At 42.1% G+C, this 12,474-nt stretch overlaps 1 protein-coding gene and 1 pseudogene across 2 annotated transcripts; both read left to right on the forward strand.

The window, feature by feature from the left end:
- The first annotated feature begins 1,835 nt into the window (after nt 1-1,835).
- Nucleotides 1,836-8,154, forward strand: VHL (von Hippel-Lindau tumor suppressor). Of its 2 annotated transcripts, XM_069476134.1 has the most exons (3): nt 1,836-2,240; nt 5,733-5,855; nt 7,143-8,154. In XM_069476134.1, the coding sequence occupies exons 1-3, from the start codon at nt 1,904-1,906 to the stop codon at nt 7,337-7,339; spliced, it is 657 nt and encodes a 218-aa protein (XP_069332235.1). In that variant the 5' UTR covers nt 1,836-1,903; the 3' UTR covers nt 7,340-8,154. The 2 variants fall into 2 exon arrangements, with proteins under 2 accessions (XP_069332235.1, XP_069332236.1); XM_069476135.1 differs by lacking the exon at nt 5,733-5,855.
- LOC138387828 (eukaryotic translation initiation factor 1 pseudogene) lies at nt 2,572-4,732 on the forward strand (annotated as a pseudogene).
- Nucleotides 8,155-12,474: the final 4,320 nt, after the last annotated feature.

Below are 12,474 nucleotides of genomic sequence, written 5' to 3' on the forward strand. Positions count from 1 at the left end.
CTGTTTGTGTCTCCTCCACCCCATTCATATGTTAAAACCTAATCCAATAGTAAGGAGGTGAGGCCTTGGGGGTTGATTAGGTTATGAGAGCAGAGCCTTCATGAGTGGGATTAGTTCCTTCATAAAAGGCCTGAAGGAGCTTGGTCGTACATTCTGTGAGGACAGAAGAAGGCATCATCTTTGAAACAAAGAGTGATCCCTCTCTAGACACCAAATCTGTTGCTGCCTTGATCTTGGACTTCCCAGCCTCTGTAACTGAGCAATAAATTTCTGTTGTTTGTAAGTTACACAGCCTAAGGTATTTTCTTTTAGCAGCCTGGACATACTGAAACACCTTACCTTATTTTTTCAGGTCCAGCTAGTCATCTTCCACCTGCTCTATTACCATCATAACATATTTTCTTGTTTCCCAGGCTTGTTCAGTAGCCTGTGAGCAGAGACAGTGTATTTATGTTCATAATAATAACTATTTTGGCCGGGCACAGTGGCTCACGCCTGTAATCCTAGCACTCTGGGAGGCCGAGGCGGGAGGATCACTCGAGGTCAGGAGTTTGAGACCAGCCTGAGCAAGAGCGAGACCCGTCTCTACTAAAAAATAGAAAGAAATGATTTGGACAGCTAAAAATATATATAGAAAAAATTAGCTGGGCATGATGGTGCATGCTTGTAGTCCCAACTACTCGGGAGGCTGAGGCAGAAAGATTGCTTGAGCCCAGGAGTTTGAGGTTGCTGTGAGCTGGGCTGATGCCACGGCATTCTAGCCCAGGCAACAGAGCGAGACTGTCTCAAAAAAAAAAAATAATAATAATAATAACTATTTGCTGGGTACTTACTATGTGCTAGGCACTGAACATTTATATTCCACTTAATCCATACTTTTATGCCACTTAATCCATGCTTTTATGACATAAGTACTTTTTTAAAAATGCCATTGTCAAAGATGAGGAATAAAGGCTCAGAGAATTTAAATTGTCTTGCCCAACATCCCAAATCTGAAGCTAGACCTGGAATGAGAGCCAAGGTGGGTGTGATTCCAACTGCCTCCCCTCATATCTGGCTGGCACTTGGTGATTGTGAAGTAATGCAGTAGTTATGTGTTATGAGATTGAATTTCAGAGGGCACACAGACTGCAGTGTGAAAAGTTACTCTTTTCAGTTTCTTTTGCTCCTGATTATGTCCAGGAGAAAGTTGGTTTGGTACCAGAAGCTCTTTAACATCTAACACTTGGCTGACCCTTTTGAATCAAGAAAGAACAGGCTCAGTCAGAGCCTTTAGCAGACAATAGGTAAAACTTAGTAACTGTTGTTTTTATTTGAATCTAGTTCTGCTGTAATCTATGGCAAATGATAGTGAATTTCCACTGATGGAAGCGATATAAAATTTCTTCTTCAACTTGTTTTCATATGCATAAATACCTTTGAGAGGAAGCACAAAAAACTGTTAATACGTATTGCCTCCAGGGACTCTTTCTGGGTAACTGGGGTACATTTTTAATTTTGTGACCCAAAGTGTACAAATTTGATTAGTTAGGAAATTTTTAAATAAGTAATAGCGCAGGTGGTAGGGGAAAAAACCATGAACGTCTTAAGAGAATGAATGAAGCTAAGGAAAATCTGTCAAAATCTCACAGGGAAAAAAACCAAATGTATAGTGAAAATACACTGACGAGTTCGCCCCGCCCCGGTTCTGGCACGTGGCCGGAAGTTCCTAATGCGCACGCGCAGAATCTCCAGGAGGCCATTTCTGCAAGTGTGTAGTCCGTCCCCCACCAAGAGCGCGCGAAAAGAGTACGCAGGCCTGCCCGGGAGCGCGCGCGCACGCACGCACGCCCCGCCCCACCCTACGTCCGGCTCGCGAATCCCCCGGGGCAACCAGGCCCTTGTAGTCTAGGCTGCAGAAGTAATGCCCCGGAAGGCGGGGCACGGAGAAGAGGCCGAGGCGGGCGCCGAGGAAGCCGGCGCCGAAGAGTACGGCCCTGAAGAGTACGGTCACGAGGAATCGGGCGCCGAGGAGTCTGGCCCGGAGTCCGACCCGGAGGAGTCGGGCGCCGAGGAGGAGATGGAGGCCGGGCGGCCGCGGCCGGTGCTGCGCTCTGTAAACTCGCGCGAGCCCTCCCAGGTCATCTTTTGCAACCGTAGCCCGCGCGTCGTGCTGCCGGTGTGGCTCAACTTTGACGGCGAGCCGCAGCCCTACCCGACGCTGCCGCCGGGCACTGGCCGCCGCATCCACAGCTACCGAGGTACGGGGCCCGGCCACGCCGCCCGCTTTGTCCTGGGGTGCTGTGGGCGCTCGTCGGTGCCAGTGCTGAGCGCGGTGCCCAGGGCTCTAAGCCTGATCTCAACAGTAACGATAGCACCATCTCCTTGAATCTCCTCCACCATCCCGAAAAGCAGGTGGTATTATTGTTACTATTCCCATTTTACGGATGAGGAACTGAGGCCCCTGGGAGGTTGTGACAGATCCAAGGTGACGCTGCTAGTAAGTGGCAGAGCATTTTTCTTTATAAGACTGAATAATTTGCATTTGAAATTAGCTTTTCCGCCCTTTCCATGTGTATTTATCCCTAAAAGATGTGCTCCATCCCTAATGCCCGTCTGTCCAGTCCTGAGGACCCCAGTGGCCAATTCCGTGTAGGGTCGGAGTCCCTGCCTTCACGGAGGACACAATCCGGTTGGAAAGACAGACAAATTCATACACAGACAAGAAGCAGCCAGTGTCATGATTGCTGCAACAGTGAGGTTGTCTGGTTTCAGTTAAGGAGAGCTTCCCAGATAAGAAAGGGTGCAGGATGAGTAGGAGCTAGCCAACCCAAGATAGCAGTTGAGAATTCTAGACCGGGACCATAGAAATGTTGATCTGGCTAGAGCCTTGAGAGAGGAAACTCAAAAGGTGATTTTACCCCTAGCGAAATGGAGTCATTGATAAGTTTTTAAACAGGGAAATGACACTGTCACATTTATGTACTGAAAAGCTCACCCAGGTTGCAAGGCCATTTAGAGGGGGAAAACTACTGGCGAGGAAGCAGTTAGGTAGCTGTTGCCAAAACCCACGTGAGGCATAACTAGGCTTTACCTAAGGTGGAGGCAGTAATCTTCAGCAGAAAAGTAGTCCTAGGCCGGGCAAGGTGGCTCACGCCTGTAATCCTAGCACTCTGGGAGGCCGAGGCGGGTGGATTGCTCAAGGTCAGGAGTTTGAGACCAGCCTGAGCGAGACCCCGTCTCTACTAAAAAATAGAAAGACATTATATGGACACCTAAAAATCTATATAGAAAAAATTAGCCGGGCATAGTGGCGCATGCCTGTAGTCCCAGCTACTCGGGAGGCTGAGGCAGTAGGATCGCTTGAGCTCAGGAGTTTGAGGTTGCTGTGAGCTAAGCTGACGCCACGGCACTCACTCTAGCCTGGGCAACAAAGTGAGACTCTGTCTCAACAAAAAAAAAAAAAAAAAAAAAAAGTAGTCCTAGTCCCGCTTAATTTTTACAACCATCCTGTGAGGATCCTGATGGATGTTTTCTTCCGTGAGGGTGGTATACTTAATAAACTAATGCTTCTCAAACTTTTACATCAAACTTCTAGTGTCAGATGAGGAAGGACACAATTCTTACAGGATCAACGGTTCTGTAGTCCCTGGGAAATTGTATGAATTTTGTATTCTACTTAAATATTTATCTGTGCTTGATTTAATCTAAAAAAAATTTTTTTTGGGGGGGTGTGGTGGCTCACACCTGTAATTCTACCACTCTGGAAGACGAAGGTGGGAGAATCGCTTGAGGTCAGGAGTTCGAGACCCGTCTGAGCAAGAGCGAGACTCCGTCTATACAAAAAATAGAAAAATTAGCTGGTATGGTGGCACGCACTCGTAGTCCCAGCTACTGGGGAGACTGAGGGAAGCTGAGGCGGGAGAAGTAGTCACAGCTATCCGGGAGGCTGAGGCGGGAGAATCACTTGAGCCCAATAGTGTGAGGTTGCAGTGAGCTACAATGACGCCACCCCACACTAGCCTGGGGAACAAAAGCGAGACCCTGTCTCCAAAAAAAAAAAATTTTTTTTTTTAAATTATTTACCATGTGAATGTACTTAATGCCACTGAGTTGTACACTTAAAAATGGTTAGGGGCCAGGCGCGGTGGCTCTGGCCTATAATCCTAGCACTTGGGAGGCAGAGCAGGAGGATGGTTTGAGGCCAGGAGTTCATAGCAGCCTGGGCAATATAGCAAACTCCATCTCTATATAAAAAATTGAATTTAAAAAATGATTAGTGCAGTCACTGAGCCGCTGCTGAGGACTCAGCAGCCTCCCCTTTAAGTTCCCCTCTCCCGATGCTCCGTCCCCGCTGCCTACCTTCTCCCGCTGGCGCTGCCTTCTGCCGCCCGTTTTCACCCAGGAAAGGGAATGGTCTGCTATCCAGAACCTCTACTCTCTTGAAACCTCTGCTGATGCAAGTAAGGACGATGACCTTCCTGTTGCCATTGAGGATTATATCCGTATAAGAATTCAACAGAGAAACGGCAGAAAGACCCTTACTACTGTCCAAGGGATCGCTGATGATTACGATAAAAAGAAATTAGTGAAGGTGTTTAAGAAGAAATTTGCCTGCAATGATACTGTAATTGAGCATACGGAATATGGAGAAGTAATTCGGTGACAGGGTGACCAGTGCAAGAACCTATGCCAGTTCCTTGTAGAAACTGGACAGGCTAAGGACAATCAGCTGAAGGTTCATGGGTTTTAAGTGCTTGTGGCTCACTGAAACTAAAGTGAGGATTTCCTTGCAATGAGTAGAATTTCCCCTCTGTCCCTTGTCACAAGTTTAAAAACCTCACAGCTTGTATAATGTAACATTTGGGGTATGCTTTTAACTTGGACTAGTGTAACTCCTTCATGCAATAAACTGTGTTAAAAATGGTTAAAATTTTATGTATATTTTACCACAATTAAAAAATTACCAGTTTGCATTTCTTAAGTTTTCCTACCAAATCATCAAGTAAATTTATGCCCCAGCAGCAAGTGCTATATTTATTCTGAGACAACTTCCTCCTTAAACAGAATCTTAGACCTGGGGGTTTGCCTCCTTCCCCCACTATTTCGTATGTGATGTACTTGTTTTTAAAATTTAGGAATAATTTACACAGATCTTAGGGTTTGATGAGTTTTGGCAATTGTAGCAATACCTAGATCAAGTTGTAGATTAGAACATGTCCATTACCCTAATAAGCCCCCTCCTACCCCTTCCCACTCAGTCCTCCTCCTCCCAGAGCCAACCACTGTTCTGAATTTTCACACTGTAGGTTAGTTTTGCCTGTTCATACATAATGTACCCTTTTCTGTGTGGCCTCTTTCAACATGCTGTTTTTGTATCTTCTGGTTTTTGAGAAGCAGCTTTAAGGAGTCGGTGGCCTTGTTCCTTATAATTTGCAGTGCTTGGTGTGATTTGCAGACACGTGCTTTACCTAGGCTTTACTTTTCCACCACAGCAGAAAGGACGCAGGACTTAGAGCCTCAAGTACATGCTCTTTTGCTTAGTATCTCTGTTGCCTTGAGGAAGTCACTTGCCTTCTTCAGACCTGTCTTCTCTTGTGAGGTTTGAATGAGACAATGTTATTTGAGGGCTTTGTACGATATTTAAGCAGAGTGAGAAGCAAGCATTTCACATAGGTCAGGGGAAACAGAGAAAATAGGTGCCCTGACTCAGACCAGTATGGCTTCTTAACAGCCTCTGCTTGTCTTAACAGGTCACCTTTGGCTCTTCAGAGATGCAGGGACATACGATGGGCTTCTGGTTAACCAAACTGAATTATTTGTGCCATCTCTCAATGTTGATGGACAGCCTATTTTTGCTAACATCACACTGCCAGGTACTGATGTTCAATCTTAACTTTTTAAAAAGATAAGGTTGTTTGTTGTAGTAAGTAGAGGATAGGCCACTTGAAGGAGCCCAGTTCTTACCAATTTTTGCTTGATGCTGGGGAAGGTATCCAACCCTTCTGTGTCCTATCCTCTACCATAAATAAAGTGGAAGTAATTTATCTGTATGTTCTATATTGAACAAAGATGTTGTGGTGTCTCAAAACCACTTTGGGCTCTTAAGAGAAGGGCTAAATTAAAGTATCACACCATAGATTAATTCTGTATAATTGTAGAAATATGAATGCCTTTTGATTCTCTGGCCTTAGAGCAGAATCGTGCCCTGGAGTCAGGAGAACAAGATACACAGCGTGAGATGATATGGCTTATTTGTTGTTGACTTCTAATGTTAAATTTTTAATTTAATCCAGTCAAGCTCACAGTGCCAATGAGAGTTTAAAAAATAAAAATCACCAAATTGAACATTAGCATCATAGTTCGCTATTTGTTTAAAGCTCAAATGATTTTATTAAGTTGAACCCTAAGAAACTGATGTTTTTGTGGGGAAGAAAACCAAATACCTGTGGCTTCATAGGGTTCAAACTAATATGTATATAATATAGATACTGTTTTAAGGAAGTGAGTATACAAAATAGAGCATTAATAAGTTAAATTTGGGAAACTTTGTCTTATAGAATACCCTAAAAGAGTAAATTCCCAGTGAGTTTAAAATAAGAATTTCGTTGCCTCAAAACCCAATTATACAATGTTTTGGTTATCCATTACCGTGTGACAGCCACCCCAAAATTAACAACAACCATTTGTTCATAATTCTGCAGTCTAGGCTGCACTCAGCTATGTGATTATTCTGCTGACTGGTGGTCACTGGTGTGGCTGCCTTCTGCTGGCAGGTTGGCTGGGGTCTGGGCCTGTCCCTCTTTGTGTAGTCTCTCCAGCGGGGTAGCTCAGGGCTCCCAAGAGTGTCAAAGCAGAAGTTACCAGGCCTTCTTAAGGGTTAGGCCCAGAATTGCCAGTGTCGCTTCATCTACATTCAGTTAGTTAAAGCAAATCCTAGGCCCAGCCCATTTCAAGAGGAAGTTACTACACAAGGATATGAATTCTTCGAGGTGTCCATCAGCATAATACACTGCCACAACACATGCATGTACTTTTTTTTTCCCACTGAATTGAGATCCATATGTAGTAAAGGTAATTGCCATGCTTCGTAAAACCTCTTGCTCAGCCCTTGTCCCAAGATGTTAGTCTGCCCCTGAATATTTGATTTTCTGCCCTTACAGTGTATACCCTGAAAGAGCGATGCCTACAGGTTGTCCGAAGCCTAGTCAAGCCTGAGAATTATAGGAGACTGGACATCGTCAGATCACTCTATGAAGATCTGGAAGACCACCCAAATGTGCGGAAAGACCTGGAGCGGCTGACACAGGAGCACATTGAAAATCAACGGATGGGAGAGGAAATGGAAGATTTTAATTGAAATTTGTGCTACTACATCTCAACTTTTGATGGTACTGATAAGTCTTGATCTGGATATAGGACGGGTCACTTACTCTCTGTTTCAAAATGTCTCATTCTTGGAGTAAAATATGCTCCATTGCTTAAAAAGAAAGTTAACTGACTTCACTAGGCATTGTGATGTTTAGGGGCAAACATCACAAAAGTGTTACTTAATGCCTGCCCTTTCTAGAAAGTATTTATCAGAAGAAAGTAGTTGTATTTTTGCCTCCTAGTAAGTCAGGAAATTTTCTGTGTAAGGATCTTTGTATAAGTCATTCAGTAAGAATTGCAGCATATCCTTTAATTATAAGAAAGCAGTGGTATCTGCTTTTAATTGACATATTGTGGTTGGTGATGTGTCTGCCTCCTGCTTGGGGAAGACTGAGTCTTTCTCGAGGCAGGGACAAGTCTTTCTCCTCTTTGAGACCCCAGTGCCTAGCACATTATGAGCCTTCAGTTAGTGTTTGTTAGATGAACAAACCAGTGGATGCTTTGGTAGAAAGTGCTTGGAGGTTTTGTCTCTTTTTTTGTTGGGAGGGAGGGAGGAGGCTTCAAAGTGTGTACAGTAAACAAATGTCTTAAAGGGAATCATTTTTATAGAAAGTGCGTTTTATAATTTTCTAAATTGAGTGCTATTCTCATTCCACTATTGTTGCAGTTCTATTTTATTTCTGTTTCTAAACTAGGATTGGTTTTCTACAGTTATTGTGTTAAAAGCATTTTTGTAACTTGACATCTGCCCAGAAAATAGGAGAAAATCCTCATGTTTAATTCTAGTATTAATGAGCAACTATACTGTAAATAAGTTTTTGCCAACTGTGGGTATTTCTACTCCTTTTTGTAAATCTATGACATTTCCAATTGGTTCAGCATTTTTCATCAGGCAGGATCTGGTGACATCTTTCACCTAGCTGAAGCCCTTCAATCTCTGCTGAGCTACTCCTAACAGGGGATTCATGGAGTAGCCTGGAATTTTTTTTTATAGTTTTATAAATGTATAGATCCTTCCTTAATAGGTTGGACTTAAATTCATTAACTCAAATTCAATACTTTTATTAGATTTAGTCTTTTATAATTAATAATCTTTTTTTAAAAAAGCTGCCCAGTAGACAAAAATTTGGGAAAGACACAAAAGTAAAAGGAAGAAAAAAGATCACTGTAGATACACTACTTAAATATAACCACTATTGACATTTTGAACTATTTTCCTTTAGCTTTTCTTAGAGCATATTTTGATTGGTTTTTACATAGTTGAGATCATATTGTATATAGTTTTGTATCCTACTTTTTCATGTAAGTTTATAACTTAAATATTTTTCCATGTTATCTTAAGCTCTTCAATAGCATAGTCTTCCATTTATAATTAATACTTGGGGTATTTCTTGGAGTCTTTAATTCCTTATCCTGACCTTTGGGCACAATTCCTATGCTCTAAAACCAGAGTGAAGTGAATGAAACATAGCTCTCCTGTTTTCCTACTACCTTTTAAATTTCCCCTAATCTTCAAGCTGAGGTACACATGCATAAATGAATGGATGAATGTAAAAATAAATTTCACCTAATCCTAGCCCCCTCTTTCAACATTTAAGAAATAAGGTGGCTTTTTTTTAAAGCATGTTATAGTAGTTATTCAGTGACACATCTCTAAAATATACAATTTTTGTTGACATGTTGGACAGAGAAGAACTGCAGAAGCAGAGAGTTTCGTGTGCTAGAGAGGAAGGCAGCTGTGTGAGTCCCAGAGTAGGGCAGGGTAGGGGATTTAAGGAAGGCAGCTGATGCTGGAGCAGTTTCAAATTGGTTTTATTTATTTTTTTTTTAGCCTGTTTTTGTCAAAATGAGATTTCATGTTCCTCTTGTTCAAACATGCAGTTCGAGTACTGTGGTTTTTTGTGTTGTCCAAGGAAGACTGAAAACCTGTAGCATGAATAATGTATGTTTCTCCTTTGAAATCTTGTGAATGTATTAAATGTATTGTTCTAAAGAGACTGTGAAGTTCCTATTTTGAGTTTTAAAAAAAGCTGTTCTTTAATACATTAAATGGTGCTGTGTAAAGGAATAGGTAGGGTGTGTTGTGGTGGTGTTTTAACCAGGCTTTTCTCTCAGAGGGTTTTGAAAGCTTAGGGTGGGGATGGGATAGCAAACATAAGCAACTAGCCTCATTCTAAGTCTCTTCTCTTTCCAACCTTGATTTTTTTAAATTAACATTGTTTTTTTTAGCTTTATGTTTCTTACAAAAATGAAATGTCACTGTAAAAAAATTATAAACCACAGAGAAGTATTAAGAAGAAAACATTCACACTGGGAACAAAATTTTTTCCCATGAAAACAGAACCAAAAAAGGTAAGTGGCTAATATTTCACCAGGCATTACGTTAAGAGTAAAAGGGCACTGGGCTAGAAATCACTGCATTAAGGATGTGAAATAGATATCAGTGTTGATAATATGAAGCTCTTAATGTGTGAACACCGATGTGAATTTTTTTAGTCACTTTCACATTTGGTCTCTGTGTCCCATTCTTAGCACCTCAGCCCCACTCTCTGCCAGTCACTGGGCTGCCTGATACCCCTTCAATACAGGTTGAATATTCCTAATGCAAAAATATGAAATCCAAAATGTTCCAAAATCCAGAACTGTTTGAGCACCAACATGACACCACAGGTCGAAAATTCCACAGCACACACAAACCTTAACACAAACTTTGTTTCATGTACAAAATTATTAAAAAGATTATTTTAAATTACGTTCCGTCTATGTGTATAAGGTGTACAGGAAACGTATATGAATCTTGTGTTTAGACGTAGGTCCCATCCCCAAGATATCTCATTATGTATGTGTGCGTATTCCAAAATCTGAAAAATTTGAAATCTTAAACACCTCTGGTCCCAAACATTTTGGATAAGGGATACCCACCTTTATTTCCCTTTTCTGTCAGCACACCTGTACTCCCTGCCCCAACAAAACATCTTCCTGCCTCTGCTCCTTACCACACGCCCAGCAGTCCATTGGCGGATCACAGAAAAATTACATATACTTGTGATTGTCACCAGAAAGATTGGGCAATAGTACACTGGATATGTGAGGGAGAAAAACCCACAAAACTTGTTTCCAGAATTCAAAACATGAAACCTCAGGAAAGTGTAAGTCTGCGTAACATACAAACAAATAACAATAGGTTCTCTCCATCAAGTAGAAAATGTGCAAGATTGTTTTGTTCCAACTGGGAAAAGTTGAAAGTCCTAGAAGCCTGGGGCTGGGCCCATAATTGTTAATAACAATAGCTATGATTACTGAAAGGCCCAGAGGAAGTCACACTGAACCATTTTTTCTTACAATAAATTGTGAAGCGGAGTTAATTGAGCAAAGGATAGTTTAGCAGTTCATTTGATGGGGAGTGATGTGAAGTGACAATTCTTCACTTGTAGAAGGCTTATCATTACCTAGGCCAAACCCAGGAATTTTGAGAACATGCTATAGTTATCCAGTGCTCAGAAGTATCAGATAGGTATTAATGGTGAGGGTTGTTACAGCAGGTCTGGATTACCCTGTCCGGGAGCAGCTGCAGGGAGTAGGGAGGATTTTTTTTTTTTTTTAAGAGATGGGCTCTCACTATTGTTGCCGAGGCTGGACTTGAACCCCTGGGCTCAAGCAATCCTCCTGCCTCAGCTTCCTGAGTAGCTGGGACTACAGGTGCAGGACACCACGCCAAGGGAGGAATTTTGAGGGTGCTCTGGTGTGTCCCTGGGGCAGGAGTTTTCCTTGTACTGGTTTATGATTTTCCTTGACAAACTTTAGGACTTTTGCCCCTCCTATAGGTGCAAAAAGTAGATCTCTCTGGAACAGACCCCAGTACTGGAAATAAATGTGCATTGATAGGAGATTGGCCAAATAAAGCGTGGTACTTCTAAGTAAGCCATTAAAAAGGATAGGGTAGAGATGAATTGACCCTTCTGAGAGGGAGAGTAAAGGTAGGCACATTCTGGGCATGGAGTGGAATTGCAAGGCAGCACGGTGCAGATGAAAGCACAGGAACTTGAAATTATTATTTTTTTTTTTTTGAGACAGAGTCTCTCTCAGTCACTCTGGGTAGAGTGCCATGGCATCAGCATAGCTTACAGCAACCTCAAACTCCTGGGCTCAAGTGATCCTCCTGCCTCAGCCTCCCGAGTAGCTGGGACTACAAGCGTGCGCCACAATGCCCAGCTAATTTCTTATTTCTAGTTTTAGTTGCCCAGCTAATTTTTCTATTTTTAGTAGAGACGGGCTCAGGTTGGTCTCGAACTCCTGAGCTCAAGCAATCCTCTGGCCTCGGCCTCCCAGAGTGCTAGGATTACAGGAACTTGAAATTAGTACCACTTGTGTTCAACATTTATTGAGTGCCTACAATGTACCAAGTGCTGTTCTAGATACAGAAAATATAATACAGTTGAAACAAGTATGTGATCCCTACTCTTATGGAGCTTATATTCTTATGGTGAAAGACAGTAAACAAGAAAATAAATATGTTTAACTACAAAATGACAAAGGTGTGATGAAAGTAGGGAACAGTAATTTTTTAAGCTGAGTTGTGAAGGTTTGGAGAATCAGTGTTGGATGTGATATGTCTGTGAAATGTACCTGCCTAGTCTGTGTGCATTTTCTCCCCCTCCTAGTTAATCAACTTTCTCACCTTAGTCTGAAAGACCAGCTATCACCCTGGGATCCTATCTGAGTTGGCATCACTGAGTGAGAGCACAGCAATGGGAAAGGATACTTTGGCAGGCTGTTGGTAGGTTTAAAACAGTGAAATCATGCAGAATAAATATCTTCGAATATAAGTCTTGTCCTTTTTTCCACTCTAACCAGGCATTGTCCAGTCTTCTTGACTTTTGGTTTAACCTTTGGGCACCCAGGTTAACTATAAGCCCGGTTAATTATGAGCTGTGTGATCAGAAAGCCACATGTTACTGCCCCATAAATTTTTATATGAATTAGGAAGTTAAATAAGACCTATACTTGAGTGAGATATAAGCAGGAACCAAGGGCATCTTGTGCCCCACTGATTTGGGAGTATATGTTGATGATGTTTTTCTGGAGAGCAATCTGGCAAAATCCACTACAATTTTATTATTTTTT

The sequence above is a fragment of the Eulemur rufifrons genome, chromosome 7 (genome assembly GCF_041146395.1).
Source record: "Eulemur rufifrons isolate Redbay chromosome 7, OSU_ERuf_1, whole genome shotgun sequence".
Classification (NCBI taxonomy): Eukaryota; Metazoa; Chordata; class Mammalia; order Primates; family Lemuridae; genus Eulemur; species Eulemur rufifrons.

Excerpts from the sequence above, each read along its gene's own strand:
- VHL (XM_069476134.1), top strand. The coding sequence starts at position 1,904 with ATGCCCCGGAAGGCGGGGCACGGAGAAGAGGCCGAGGCGGGCGCCGAG. Across the intron at positions 2,241-5,732 it reads CCGCATCCACAGCTACCGAG|GTCACCTTTGGCTCTTCAGA; the intron begins GTACGGGGCCCG and ends TTGTCTTAACAG. Across the intron at positions 5,856-7,142 it reads TGCTAACATCACACTGCCAG|TGTATACCCTGAAAGAGCGA; the intron begins GTACTGATGTTC and ends CTGCCCTTACAG.